At 39.1% G+C, this 16,251-nt stretch overlaps 1 protein-coding gene across 7 annotated transcripts in view; it reads right to left on the bottom strand.

Annotated features, from left to right (window-relative positions):
* The window catches only part of cntrl (centriolin), a 119,906-nt gene that overhangs the window by 81,549 nt on the left and 22,106 nt on the right, over positions 1-16,251 (bottom strand). For all 7 annotated transcript variants that reach the window (XM_072240055.1, XM_072240057.1, XM_072240056.1 and 4 more), the window contains 4 exons: positions 10,501-10,620; positions 10,062-10,284; positions 9,510-9,619; positions 8,675-8,869 (listed from right to left, as the gene is read on the bottom strand). In XM_072240055.1, the coding sequence (XP_072096156.1) occupies positions 8,675-8,869; positions 9,510-9,619; positions 10,062-10,284; positions 10,501-10,620 (648 nt within the window). The remainder of the gene's footprint in view (positions 1-8,674; positions 8,870-9,509; positions 9,620-10,061; positions 10,285-10,500; positions 10,621-16,251) is intronic.

The raw sequence follows: 16,251 nt of genomic DNA, 5'->3' as shown, positions 1-16,251 counted from the left end.
ACTACTCCAACTATGGAATCCCCTATCACTACTGCACTTCTCTTCTGAGCCACAGTGCCAAAGACCCGCTTAACTGGGCCAAAATGTACTAGTCCCAATGTGCCCCAATTAACCGGAACCCACGGTAATTGCTGGAACAAAGCATTTGTGTGCAATATTTTAATGGATAAAAATAAAATAATTCCTATGACACGAGGTACGTCGACTGTACCTCTTCCTAGAGATGCTGCCTGGCCCGCTGCGTTCACCAGCAACTTTGCTCATAATTCCTATGAATTATCTTTATAAAAGATCAGTTCTGCAACATTGAACTGAAATATTCCATCTTCTGCAGACTGAGTTAGAAATAGAAGGAACATTGTCTCTCTAATCTGCTCTGCCACTCAGTAAGACCCTGGCTGAACTGATTCTTACTTTACCTCTGTTCTTCTCTCTGTTAATCTCTAGTCTAGAATTGATTTCCTCTCTGAATATACATTAAGTCATAGTGTACAAGCTGAACTTGCTCAACCTTTCTTAAAAATATTTTTAAAAATTTAATGTCTTGTTCAGAGAAGTTGAAATTACTATTTACATCTGCACTTAAATTCATCATTTCCCTACATTAGAAAATCATAATCTTTCTTCTAAAAGAGCAATAAATAACCAAGACAATTTGGAAGCCACTATCAGCATCAGAAAGGTTAAAATGGCACTGGTTTGTGTTACCATTTGCTTATTCATTTGAACATTCAAATAAAGAGCATAATTTACTACTTTGACAACAAAGCATTAAGCTAATTTTACTATAATTAATGGCACAATAAAAAACAAACAAATTCAGTGTGCTATGAATGTCACATAAAACACTAAATGGCTTGGGACTTGTTGAACAAAGATAGCAATTAAATACATAGAACGTAAACAGGAAAATGCATTCTTGTGATTAGGGAATGGATGTTAAACTTAATTCAGGACTTGCCCATTAAACCGAGCTCTATGATTCCACTGCAAATACATTTATGAAGTTTGTGAAGAGGTAAAAAGTAAAAATCTTTGAATAAGTAAGAAGCCAAGTGTTACAGTCAGCCCTCTTCCTTTCAAACTTCCTGTTCTCATTACTCACATTGATCTTACCGACTTTCAGCCATTACATCTTTAGGGCACTTCTTAAAACTTTGGTTAGTGTATCAGTCTTCACTTCTTTTGCAACCATACCACACGAGAGAGATACGCCGTTTGTTTTCCGGAGAACTGTAATTGTGCCTCATGCTTCAAATCACAACACGGGAAGTGCTTTCTGCAGCCAATCAAAAGCAGCTGACCTAACTGCCTCTCTAATCTCTCCCCAAAGGCAGAACTCTCAGTTGTGAAATGTCACAGCCCACATTACTACTGACAGCCTGTCACAACAAAATTCCAGATACGAGATTAGCCGAAATCCTATTCATGTCTGTGCAGCTTTAAAGCACAAGATAAATCATCAGCATACAACATTATACAGAAAATGAATACTATATTTAATCAATTAATAAGTAGACCAGCTTATCCTAAGTTCTACATATGACTTGGCACAATTCCATGGAATACTTGGATTTTGTGAACTGCCAAAATCAGGGTCTAAACTGTAAGCGTTAACATACACATTCAATTCAACAGTTACTCCTCCAGAAAGAAAACTTTTTAAAACTATTGATAACATTCTGCACATTAGATTGGATTAATAAGGAACCAGCTGCATTACACTCTTAAATTCTAAGCACATAGAACATAACAATAGTTTGAGCAGACAAACAAACAAAAAGCCCAAATCTCTCAAGTTTATTTTGCAATATTTGCATTCAAATATTGACCAGTTGTGACCATCTAGTTTTTAGAAACATAGAAAACCTACAGCACAGTACAGGCCCTTCGGCCCACAAAGCTATGCCGAACATGTCCTTACCTTAGAAATTACCTAGAGTTACCCATAGCCCTCTATTTTTCCGAGCTCCGTGTACTTGTCCAGGAGTCTCTTAAAAGACCCTATTGTATCCGCCTCCACCACCATCACCGGCAGCCCATTCCATGCACTCACCACTCTCTGCATAAAAAACTTATCCTTGACATCTCCTCTGTACCTACTTCTTGACACAGATTTCGTGACCATTTTCTAAACTGTTGTAATTTCTTTTTAAGATCTCAAATCAACAAATACACCATCAGAATAATTATACAGCTACTATACAAATTGTACGCCAGTACATAATTTCACTATTGAATCTATGATGAACTAACAGAATAATAATATCTGATTATTTATAATGATATTTTTGTTAATTAAGGCAGTATATTTCTGTGGTATTGTTTCTAATGATGAGAAAAACTGTCCTCTTGTAATATGTGAAGTTAAATACAAAAAACCACTGCATTTTTCAATGAATGGTGTGAACTTTCATAGTGGAAGTAATGCATTATTCCTGCAGTGAATGGAAAGTATGAGTATAGAATTCCAAGTCATTAAATGGGAAGGATTTAAGCCAAGGTGAAAAGGATGAATTGCAACAAAAATAAGGCCTCATCATATATGACTGCTTTCAATTTTTCTTTAAAAAACAAGTTAGCACATCAAAGCAATTATTCACAAAATATGAACTGCCATATCAACAGCAGTAAATGTATATTATTTCTTAGTAATTATAACTATGGAGTACATACAACAGAAGAGTACAATACAGGTCCTTCAGGCCACACTGTGGTGCTGACCTTTTAACGTATTCTAAAAATAAATCTAATGCTTTCCTCCCACATAGCCTTCCATTTTTCTTTCATCCATGTGCCTACCTAAGTGCCTCTTAAATGTTCCTAACGTATCTGCTATTACCACCACTCTCCAGCAGTGCATTCCATTCCTTACCACTTAAAAGACTGGTAACTCTGTAACTTATCACTTACTGATGCTAATCACGGCCAATTTTCTATCCCGGTGCCACTTTCCTATACCTTTCCCATATCCCTCAATTTCCTTAATTCAAAATTCCTTCAATATACTCAATGATAGAACCAACACAGTCCTCCTGGATACAGAGTTCAAAAAATTCACTACTCCCTAAGTGAAGAAATTTCCTCTTCCCCTACAATCAAACTCTTTTCCCAATAAATTTTACTGACAAGAGGCACAACCCTTCAAACCCTTCAGACATTTCCTTTCCAATAATATTAACTGACCAGGATTCTTTCCTTGCCCTCTTTAAATTATGCCAAAGCTCTTCTACACTTTCCTCACCTTTTCAACATGGTAAATGGGCTTCCCTCTCATCTCATTTGCTCTCAGGTTCTCCATCTTCTCTTCACATTGAGAACCACTCTTTGGGTTTCCTTCAAGTCTCTCCAATAACCTGCCCTCTCAACTGCTCAAGATGAGTGTTTCCACTATAGCTACTGCTTTAAATCTGAATACTACTGGAACCACAATGAGATCTGATTACACAAATTATTTCACTACAGAATTTAAAAAAAAATATTTGTGTAAAACTTCAATATCTGGTATTTAAACATTAGTTCAATTATGCGAAAAAAGATCAGGAAAACATTAACTGGACCACGTTCAAAGTTCATGTTTATGACACTAATATATTCAGGTCAAATGACACATTAAATCCATACAGTAATTTTGATTCACACTGACAACTGCATTTAATGTTATTCAGTTACAAAAACACTCCAGCCAGATTAAGTCATTATCTTCTCAGGCATTCCTTCCGGGTTAAGTACGATTTACTTCCATTAAATTTAGTGGGTTCTGAGATGACTAATGAGCTCTATGCTCATTAATCATCTCAGATTTGCAGTCTGCCACAGATGGGAGAGGTGGAGCTTAACAGGGTGGGCGATTTGTTGTTTGAATTACACTGAACAGATCAGCCTCCAAATTTCTCCAAATAGATGTGAAATGTTCAGCGTCTTCCTTGCTGCTTCAAAGTCCATGTTCAAAAGTTCAAACACATTTCCTTCTCCACTAGTCTGAGTTAGTGAGGATATTACATTATTTTTCATGGAAAAAAAACAACTATTGGAGATAAGGGAATTGGTGTAGTAGTCAGGCAGACTGACCTCTACCTTGCTGAAGCCCAGTGACACCATCTTTTATTTACCCCTCAAACAGGATCCCACACCATCACCTACCTTATTAACTCTGGAAATCTCCCTGCTCCTCCAACCTGATGGTGGCCTCATCTTGCCATAAGAGGAGACCGTTATCCACTGCCACTAACCTCATGGTTCCCTCACCCCACACCTCTCGTTTCTACTCACTACCCAAAATCCATAAACCTGCCTGTCCAGTTAGACCAATTGTTTCAGCTTGTTCCTGTCCCACTGAACTCATATCTCATACCTTGATTCAGTTTTATCCCCCGGTTCAGTCCCTTCCCCCTTACATCCGTGACATATCACATGCTCTAGACCTTTTCAATGATTTCAAGTTCCCTGGCACCAAGCATCTTATTTTCACCATGGATGTCCAGTCTCTATACACCTCCATCCTTCACCAGGAAGGCCTCAAGCTCTCCGTTTCTTTCTGGACACCAGGCCCAACCAGTTGCCCTCCACCACAACTCTCTTCCATCCAGTGGAACTTGCCCTCACTCTCAATAATTTCTCCTTTGGCTCCTCCCACTTCCTCCAACAAAAGGTGTAGTGATGGGTACTCGCATGGGTCCCAGCTATGCCTGCTTTTTTGTTGGCTATGTGGAACAGTCTATGTTCTGAGCCTACACTGGTGTCACTCCCCCACTTTTCCTACTCTACATCGACGACTGCATTGGTGCTGCTTCCTACACCCATGCCAAACTTGTTGACTCCATCAACTTTAACTCCAACTTCCACCCTGCCCTCAAATTTATCTGGTCCACTTCTGACACCTCCCTCCCCCTTCTCGATCTCTCTGTCTTTATCTCTGGAGACAACTTATTCACTGATGTCTATTACAAACTCACTGACTCTCACAGTTACCTGGACTATACCTCTTCCTCCCCATTGCCATCTTCTCTTAATTCTTCCATCTTTGCCGCATCTCCTCTCAGGATGAGGCTTTTCATTCCAAAATGAAGGAAATGTCCTCCTTCAAAGAAAGGGGCTTCCCTTCCTCCATCATCACCACTACCCTCAAATGCATCTCTTCCATCTTGCGCACGTCTGCCCTCATCCCATCCTCCCACCACCCCATCAAGGATAAGGTTCCTCGCCCTCACCAGCCTCCACGTGCAGCACATAATTCTCTGCAACTAACGGGATCCACCACCAAACGCATCTTTCCTGCACCCCCCCCCCCCACTTTCTATGTTCTGCAGAGATCACTCCCTACATGACTCCCAGTGTGGCCTCTTGTGTATCGGTGAGACCCAACGTAGACTGGGAGATCAGTTCGCCGAGCCCCTATGCTCTGTCTGCCATAAAAAGTGAGATCTCCCAGTGACCACCCATTTTAATTCCACTTCCCATCCCCATATGTCCATCCATGGCCTCCTTTACTGTCGCGATGAGGCCATACTCAAGTTGAAGGAGCAACACCTTATATTCCGTCTGGATAGTCTCCAACCTAATGGCATGAACATCAAATTCTCCCACTTCCAGTAATGGCCCTACCTCCTTCTCTATTCCCATCCCCTTTTCCCTCTCCCACCTTATCTCCTTGCCTGGCCGTCTCCTCCCTCTGGTGTTTCTCCTCCCTTTTCTTTCCCCAATGGCCTTCTGAACTCTCCTATTAGATTCCTTCTTCTCCAAACCTGTATCTCTTTCACCAATCAACTTCCCAGGTCTTTACTTCATTCTTCCCCCACTCCCAGTTTCACCTATCTCCTTTTTCTTCCTCCTCCCCCCACCCCACTTTCTAAATCTGACTCATCTTTTTTTCCTCCAGTCACGCTGAAGAGTCTCGGCCCGAAACATCAACTGTACTTTTTTCCAAAGATGCTGCCTAGTCTGCTAAGTTCCTCCAGCATTTCATTTGTGTTGGTTGGATTTCCAACATCTGCAGATTTTCCTCTTGTTTTTAACTATTGGAGGAACTCAGTGGGTCAGTCAGTATCAGTACTGGGACTGTCAATGCTTTGAATTGAGACTCTTCATTTGTATTGAATACGTAGAGGGGTGAAAGGCGATAAAGAATTGATGGGAAGAGTTGGAGTAAGTGCTGGCAAACAATAGGGGTGTCCGAGGAAGGAGGGACAAGTGACAAATGGAGGAGGGAAGAGTGGAAATAGTCTTTGGAGGCTGGGAGGTGATACATAGTCATACTTTATTGATCCCGGGGGAAATTGGTTTTCATTACAGTTGCACCATAGACAATAAATAGTAATAGAACCATAAATAGTTAAATAGTAATATGTAAATTATGCCAGTAAATTATGAAATAAGTCCAGGACCAGCCTATCGGCTCAGGGTGTCTGACCCTCTAAGGGAGGAGTTGTAAAGTTTGATGGCCACAGGCAGGAATGACTTCCTATGACGCTCTGTGCTGCATCTCGGAGGAATGAGTCTCTGGCTGAATGTACTCCTGTGCCCACCCAGTACATTATGTAGTGGATGGAAGACATTGATCAAGATGGTATGCAACTTAGACAGCATCCTCTTTTCAGACACCACCGTGAGAGAGTCCAGTTCCATCCCCACAACATCACTGGCCTTACAAATGAGGGAGGCAACAAAAGGCTGCAGATAACAGAAACTGATAGAAAAGTGGAGCATGGGACCAAGTAAGGGAGACAGGGTGGACAGATGGGAACAGTATGGGGAGGATACCCAATGAGTCAAGTTGAGGACGATGGGTAGATGTAGTAGGTGGAGTGATGAAAATACTCAGCGATAAGGGGCTGTGGGTGGGGTGGGTTGTATGTTGGTAGACTAGGAGAAGAGAGAAAAATTTAGAGGGGGAGCAGATTACCTAAGGTTGAAGAATTTGATGCTCATGGCAATGGGCTGTAGATTACCCAGACAGAAAACAAGGTGCTTTCTGATAGATTGTGTTTAGTCTCACCCCAGTAACGCAGAGGCAGAGGACAAAGTCAATGGGGGAATGGACAGCGGAATTAAAATGGCTTGCAACCAAAAGCCACAGATTGCTTTGTGAAGACCTTAAATCAATTTCCATATATTCCCGCAAATCACTTATGCTGATTGAGTTCTTGTATTTGGAGGCTAGTAATTCACAACCACCACACTATAAAAGAGTTTTCAAACTATTATGATACACGTCACTGAGTTAAAAACATAATTATGCTTTGTGTAATGATGTTCACCCATTGACCAGCATTACATATCCCAAATTATTTTATTGTTTTGATTGTGAATGCATCAAATATTTATTCAAAATTAACCATTTTAACAAAATACCATTTTTCAGGAAGAGTCTGAATATGCATGTCATAAACACAAGAGATTCTGCAGATGATGGAAATCCAGAGCAATACACACAAAATGCTGGAGAAACTTAACAGGTCAGGCAGCATCTAGTCAACATATCAGGTTGAGATCCTTCATCAGGACTGGAAAGGACGCCAGAATAAATAAATCAGAGGAGGAGAAGGAGAAGGAGAACCAGCTAGGTGATGAGTGAAACCGGTGGATAGGAGAGGTTTTTTTTAAAAATCTATTGAGATACAGCACAGAATAGGCTATTCCAGCTGCCCAGCAATCCCCCAATATGGGATAGTTTAATATGACCAATTAACCTACCACTGGTACGTTTTTGGACTGTGGGAAAAAACCAGAGCATCTGGAAGAAACTCACGCAGTCACAGGGAGAAGGTACAAACTCCTTACAGACAATGGCAGGAATTGAATCCTGGTTGCCTGTACTGTAAAGCATTGTGCTAACCACGACACTACCTGAAAGGCTGGGAGAAGAAGGAATCTGTATGCTTCTTTGATACAGGTATTTTAGGCAAAAGTTATTAAATCTGCACTTTGCTATTCACTTAATGAATTTACCTTCAAAATAATGTTTCTAAAATTTGAGTATTAAAGTAGAATTTCTTTTTAAAAATGGTCTTATCAGCATTCCCTTAATAAAACTGCTTCAAACTTCATAAATGAAGATTGAAAATAACGTAGGTTTAAATTATGGAATTTGCATTTTAGCTACTTTAATATATTTACTCTTACAGACAACCATTGCATTACAAGTTGCATTCTACAAATTAGTATTGAGAGTTTCCATAACATGAGGCACATCATCTTCACATGCATCAAGAAATGGGAAGTATTAAAAAAATTAAAATTTTGTGATGATTTATTTACTTCTTTTCTTCACATAAATTCCAAGAGTGTGAACTTTATTCTGTATTTCAAAGTTTTGTGTCGTGATTTGAGAGTTCTGCAAGGGCGAATTTCTCAAACAGCTATAACATGGGGCTCATTTGTATTTGTATTTTGGCTCTACTTAATTGAATTTACAAATTTTTAATTAGTTAGGTGACCTGGGTTAGATTATGTGGTACACATTCCTCAGAGTGAACATTTAGAATTGAAATTACAATGAGCTTTATTAACTACTGGTTTGTAATTGGAGCTTCTGCATCTAGAACAGAAGGTGGTTCAGCCTCTGTGTCAATTATTTCTCCAGTTCCCTTATCCCCTCCGACAAACCAAATGAAAGCAGAGGGAGTGCAAAATCCGATTCACAGTTAAGAGAATTTCTCAGTTTAATTCTACTCACATGTTGAGGATCTTTAGGATCAATAGATCTTAAATTATTTTCGAGATCAAGAATCTCATGCTGTTTTTTTTCCATTTCTCTCCACTTTCTTTCCATTTGCTGCTCCAGTTCCTCAGTCTCCTGACGCAAATGGTTAATCAGCTGGATCTTCTGTGCAAAATGCTGTTTGAACTTTTCTTTTTCAATTACTGAGATCTGTGTTAAGCAGAAAGAATGACAGTTAACTATAGAGAGAAAAACAAAATCAATATAATTTTCAGGCAAATTCCAAATACAAATTCATTAAAAAAAACTCCATTTTGTTTTGATAATAATTTTCTCCATTATACTGATTACTCACAAACTACCACTTTTTTTTTTGTTTGCCTTCACCCCACAATATTAAATTGATTCTTCTTCCATTTAAATTTTCATGCATCATTCCCAAGTAAAAAGTTGGCAGCAACCAGCCCCAAGTTTTCTGCCAAGATGTGCAGTACAGCAGGCCAAGTCTATTCAGATTCAGATGCAACTTCCTTCTTTTTGTGTAGAGAAACACTATACTTTCTATAAACCTATATAACTACATTTGTTTAGAGCATTTTAGCATTTTAATCTGTAACAGTACATTCACAGCGACTCCACTATGAATTATGCAACAGTAGAAAAGCTATAATTGTCATTTAATAGATTACCCTCAACTACAGATTTTTTTTTCTCTCATTTGACCAACTAAGCTTAAACTATGCCCACTATCCCAGTTCCATTAAGTTTATGTGGGAAAAGCATGACTGATGACATCATTTCTGTCAGCTTGTAGGACAAGACAGAGAAATCTTTGTTTAGCTATACACACCTGTTTTTGAGCCGTTAACTCTTCCAGATTTTTTAGCTCTTTAACTGTTCTCAAGACTTGCTGTTCTGCCTTTTCTTTTTCACCCTGAAATTGTCTCAGTGACTCTTCAGCTGTGGAAAAAAGACAATTTATGTGAAGATAATGCAACATTATTGTTTAGGTTTTAAGAAACCAAAAAGTCCAATTACATTGGAATATTTAGCTTGTACAATGATTGGTATTTTTTTAAAAAGCAGTTACTCTCAATTTTTGATTAGATAGTGAACTCTGAAATTCACCACTGGGCAATATTACACAGAGCCTGATTCATACCACGGACAAAAAAAAACCCTCCCAAAACATCAATGGATAGCAATCCATCATAGAAATTATTGCTGACTTATCGTTCTTTGACCAGCTATTCCAAAGCCGATTTTAAATGTTCTCACCTGTGGTCAAAACCAGTCAGTGTGATCTAAACAAATTTTCCTGGTTTGAAAACTTATTTTTCATACTTCTAAAGATCTTCGAACATTAATAAAAAAATTTAAGAGCACAATTCAGTGCCTTTACCTTTCTGGATTTTCTTTTCCTTGTCTTCAAGCTGAACATCCATTGCCTGATTAAGATTTGTTCTCATTTTATTTTTTCCCTCATCATCCACATCAAACTGAATTTTTCCAACTTTTCCATGCTGCACTGGATTAATGGTATGTTCTTGAATATATTGATTTCTTTTGTACCTGGCTTTCCCAATGTAAGGACTCTCATTTGGAATTTCTTGCAAATCGAAGTTCTGTAAAATGGTTCAATTCAAAATACATTTATACAAAACTATTAGGTTTAAGATTGTGATGTGTGAAACTATGTTTTACATTTGCTCTATTGGGGTCTAAACAGGTTGTTAGTTCAACAATTTATGCAACAGCCTCTGCATTCTCTCTTTTTAACTGATCAGAATATTTCATCTTTGATTGGTTGATTAACATCCCAAAAAAAGGTAATGTATTACTTCAGTTGGAATATGATGAAGTGGTTCAAACTTGGCATCAATCTTGTAAAATGTCAATTCCTGCTCCAGCTGATATTGCTTATGACAAGCCCGTGTTAGTTCCACCGTCTTCTGCTTCAGCTGTAACAGGGGGAAAAAAAAATTAGCAAACATTCACCACATCTAGGAACAGTAATTACACTTTTCAAAAAATCATCACTTCTCTGAATGCCTTCTCTTTTCTCCCATTAATTTCCTGAAGTTAAATATTTGATTCCTCAGAGGACATGAGTAGATGATGAACTGATTACATAGGCAGTAAAACAATAACAAAGATAATGACTATGAAGTCTCTTTCAGTTATGTTGGTTGTGGGATAAATATTGCTCAAGCAGAGAATTCTTTTGGCCATTGATTAAAGTGATTGTTTACATTATCTGAAAAAATAGACAAAAGTTTGGTTTAAGTTTTCATTTTAAAGATGGAACTACTAATAGGATGCCATCGCCAGATTCTGACACTGAAAGATCAGTCCAGATTATGCTTAAGCTCTGGTCTCAGGCTACAACTTCTAACCATAGTCTTTGAATGATAAGGCTTGCAATTTATGGAACCAAGTATTTCTGCTGAATGGAATAGTCTACTCATAATCTCCCTTTCATTTGTTAGTATTAGTACAAATTTGATTCTCTCTCTTTATTGACTCACCTACTCAATAGTGAACAGCAAAAAAAAAGTTTAAAGTGAGTAAATCTTGGCCTATTGCATCTGCCATTGTACATATTATTTGCATTACACTAAGCCCTCTTTATCCATGAGGGACAGGGACACAGATTTCCTGTGCGAAAAAAATAAAAGATAAAAAAGATAAAACAGACGTTTACCACCAAGACCTCTGATCCCAATAAATGCTCTAAATAAAGATAAATCATGTTCTGAAGGCATTCATGTACTAAAAAACACATTAAATTGTTTAAATATCCAAAAGTAAATGATACTGGTTAGCGAACTACTTTCACTGAATTCACTGATATAGACAGCAGTGATCAGATTTGAAATTACAAGGTGTAACTATGTAAATGAAGGCCAATCTTTATCAGAATTGCACAATGTATAGAGCCATATGATACAAGTAGTCTGGAAACTAATCACTGCACTTATGCAGACAGTGACTGGTTCTTCAAAGATATACATACTTATTGGGAAAAAAATTCAAGATGAGGCCTGAAGCTGACCTCATGAGTATACAAATTTATGGATAGGGAGTCAGCAGAAAAGGAGGATGAAGTTTAAAGACATTATCCTAAATATCTTAGAGGATTATACATTTAGAGTTTTATTTTTAAAAATAGTCCAATAATAAACATGGAGCATAGGAGGATGATGGCACCTAACGGCCACTCCTTTGGTTGCATCTTCGGAAACAGCTCTATTTCTATCTTTGATATCTCTTTTCCCCCTTTCAAAGTTCTTTTGAAGACCCTGACCTGGAGTTACACGCTGACTTCAGTTCTTTGTGGAAATGGGACCCGCTCTCGGGGCCTCACGACCAGCTGCTTTTCAATACGCCAAGGATGCGGCTTGGAAGACTAGCGCACCTTCAGGGTGCCAGATTTTCGTGGCTCTGGAGGCGGGCAGATTCAAGGCTGATGCCATCACCTGATGTGTCATGGTTGACGGAAGATTGTAAGCAGCAAGCTGGTTGCTGGCTAGTGACCAGAGACCCGAATTCTTTGGCCACACAGCTTGGAAAAAGTGACACAACAGACTTCTGACACCATAAATCAGCGAGTTGCTTTATGTCTCTCAATTTTCTGTGAAATGAGGACACCTCTTTTTCCCTTATTAGGGAGAGGGGGGAGAAGAGAGAGAGAGAGAGAGAGAGAGAGGGGGGAGAAGAGAGAGAGAGAGAGAGAGAGAGGGGGGAGAAGAGAGAGAGAGAGAGAGAGGGGGGGGAGAAGAGAGAGAGAGAGAGAGAGAGAGAGGGGGGAGAAGAGAGAGAGAGAGAGAGAGGGGGGAGAAGAGAGAGAGAGAGAGAGAGAGAGAGAGGGGGGAGAAGAGAGAGAGAGAGAGAGAGAGGGGGGAGAAGAGAGAGAGAGAGAGAGAGAGACTGTGGTATGTTGAGTTACTGGGTGAACTAGTCGCCTTTGGGGTACTGCAAGTCTGTGTCTTTACTAATGCTTTGCTGCACGCTTATGTGCTCGGTGGAGGGTGTCATTGCTTTTTTGCTCATGGGTGGGGGGAGGTTGTTGCTTTGCTGCTGTTTATGCATGGGAAGGCAGAGTTGGGGGGCCGGTTTTGGGGTTCTAACATTTAACTGTCATTCATTCTTTGGGGGCACTCTTTTCATGGATGTTTGCGAAGAAAAAGAATTTCAGGATGTATATTGTAAACATTTTTCTGACATTAAATGTACCTATTGAAACCCATTGGATCGTCTTTATTCAAGTAAAGAATAGTATACTGGCTTTTGAACATCCTATAACTTGCATGAAATTATTAACAATTTGCAGCTATCAGTTATCCCTTAGAAGAAAACATTTTTATTTAAACATTTCAATTTCTTAGAAAAAAAATACTGTCACTGATTATTGTAGCTATGAAGACAAGCAAAGGACAATCACCCAAGATGAGCAAAATCTAATGTATTAAAGTTCTTTCGAAAGTGATCTTTAAAGTTGTTTATAAACTGCTCCTGGGTGTTTGTAAAAATGCTGCTTTTCATGAGGCACTCACTAATCAACAAATCCCCTGTACTATATGTGCATTTATCATTTAGATATTGAAGAGCTTCACTGATATTAGCTCAAGTTTCGCCATCAGCATAGTACAAGCTGCCGGAGAAACTTAATGGTCAGGCAGTATCATTTGCATTCTCCCGTATCTTCACAAGTTTTGTTATGTGTGCAAGCATGCATGTACACATATACACATACACGCACATACCACAGCAAAACTTAACAACACAAAGATCACACCTGGGAGACTTTTGAAGGCATTGTCATTTTTAAAAGTACTTCACTGAAGAAACACAAATCTTATGTAGTTCAGCACTGAATTCGACTTTTATTTTAGAGGAAAATTAGCTTTATTTGTCACATGCACATTGAAAAATACAGAGAAATATGTAATTTGCATAAGCAATCTACACAGGATGTCCTGGAGGCAGCCCACAAGTATTGCCATGCTTCTGGCACCAACATCACATGCTCACAACTTACTAACCTTAACCTGTACGTCTTTGGAATGTGGGAGGAAATCCACAAGGCTGTAAAGCATTACACTAACTGCTACCTTACCATGCCACCCCACTACTAGTCATAAAGACAGAAAATAATAGTACAGAAACAGACCCTTTGGTCCATTAAGCCCGAACCAACCATTAGGTACCCCTTTCTACAAGGGGTGATTGATAAGTTCGTGGCCTAAGGTAGAAGGAGTCAATTTTAGAAAACATAGCACATTTATTTTTCAACATAGTCCCCTCCTACATGTACACACTTAGTCCAGTAGCCATGGAGCATACAGATCCCTTCTTTGTAGAAGTGGTCCATAGCAGGGGTGATTGATAAGTTCATGGCCTAAGATAGAAGGAGATGAGTTATTAACTTCAAACTTTCTGCATTATCACTCAAAGAGTTGAACTGCACGTGCATGTAATGAGAGCATCTTGGACCTCCAGGTGGTCCACAACAGGGGTGATTGATAAATTTGTGGCCTTTGGTAGAAGGAGATGAGTTATACAGCTCTGGTTACATGCGCATGCAGTTCAACTCTGAGTGAAAGTGCAGAAAGTTTGAAGTTAATAACTCATCTCTTTCTACCTTAGACCACGAACTTATCAATCACCCCTGCTGTGGACCACTTTCTGGAGGCCCAATGTGCCGACTTCTACAAAGAAGGGATCCATATGCTCCACAACTGCTGGACTAAGTGTGTAAATGTAGGAAAAATAAACGTGCTAGGTTTTCTAAAATTGACTCCTTCTACCTTAGGCCACAAACTTATCAATCACCCCTCGTACATTAACTCTAACCAAATACATTTTATTCTTTTCACATTTCATTAATTTCCCCCATTTCCCCAAGATTCTTCCACTAACTTGCACACTAGGGACAAATTAGAGGGGCCAATTAACCTACCAATTGCACACACGATATGGGAGGAAACCAGAGCACCTGGGACAGACCACATGGTCACAGGGGACTGCGTAAATTTTAAGTAGATAGCATTAGAACTCAGAATTGAAACTCAGCTGGTGAAGCTGACCTCCAAAGACAACTCAGCCATCACCTGTCTCCTTAAAAAATCTATTTACTTGCTAGTTTTTAAATTTAAATTCCTCCAGTCTTAATCTTATTTCTGATTTTCCACAACTGGACCCTATTCAATTGTCACAAACAACAGGAATTCTGCAGATGCTGGAAATTCAAGCAACACACATAAAAGTTGCTGGTGAACGCAGCAGGCCAGGCAGCATCTCTAGGAAGAGGTGCAGTCAACGTTTCAGGCCGAGACCCTTTGTCCTGACTGCACCTCTTCCTAGAGATGCTGCCTGGCCTGCTGCGTTCACCAGCAACTTTTATGTGTGTTCCTATTCAATGGTCAATAGTTCTTTCTGCCAAATCAGCAAGGTACATTGGTTGGAAGATATATCGTTTTAATAAATGAATATATTTTCAATGCAGCTAAACTCTAGTTAACTACCAGATCTGACTGAAGAGCATGAATGTAACTCCAATTTTTCCAACAGCATTTAGATCACTCCTTTCTAGGTGACTTAACAATTTCCAAATTTTGCTCCAGGCCCTTTGTGCATATCCGGCATACATGCAGAGGGGCTGCCAGGACAGCAATGATTAACAGTGATTGGCAGCTGATTAATCACTAACAGTGCGCAAGACACTATTTTAGCAAACATTATTTCCTCACCATTGGCCCACTATTTGCAGAGGTTAATCACAGAAGAGAAGGGTTAACGAGAAAGTTGATGGCTGCTTTCATAAAACTTGAGACCAGCCTCACCTGATCTACATTCACAGTACAAAGTACAAAACCTCAATCAAGTAGGTCCTACTTCAGGATTTCTTATGTTTCCAATACCACGATTTGCTCATTTTCCTTTGCTGACAATGTAATTTGGGTTCCCAAACTGCACTTCTAATCCCAACACAAATGATCGAGTGATACCTCCATTTGCAAAAGCTGTACTGTTGCTGCCCTTGGTGATTTAACTTTTAACAGATCTAAGCACCACCAATCCATCCTATTTCCCCCCACTTGCCACCCATACCACATCCTTTCAACATTTATAGCCTACATATTTTCCTCTGTTACCTTCTAATACTTCAGACCTTGGGTGCAATAGAATATTGTTGCCAATGGATGAAGGTAATATCAGTGCAGACCAACTATCCAGCAGTTTAACACTCAATTTTCAATATTAAAGAATTTTTATGTCATAATTTATTTTCCGGTAACATCATTTATATGTTCCAAATACAGTTTGGATTAACTATCTCATAGATCCCTTGTGTGATCTCTGTTGCATGCAACATAAATGCTACATGCTTCAGATACCTGAAGGCAAGTGTGCAGCAATGCTTCAAGAGAGAGCCGCAGGAAACACTGAAGAAAAGCGACAGGTTAAGAGACAACGAGTAAAATGAAACATGTAACACAAGTTTTTAGAATGACACTAATAGATACCATGGTTTTAGAAAAACCTTCAATTAAAACACACAGCTTAAAAATGAGATAAAATAATCTTGC

The sequence above is a fragment of the Mobula birostris genome, chromosome 22 (assembly GCF_030028105.1).
Source record: "Mobula birostris isolate sMobBir1 chromosome 22, sMobBir1.hap1, whole genome shotgun sequence".
NCBI classification, from domain to species: Eukaryota; Metazoa; Chordata; class Chondrichthyes; order Myliobatiformes; family Myliobatidae; genus Mobula; species Mobula birostris.
The sequence above is the reverse complement of the archived record's forward strand: the minus strand, read 5'-3'. Positions and strand labels throughout refer to the sequence as shown.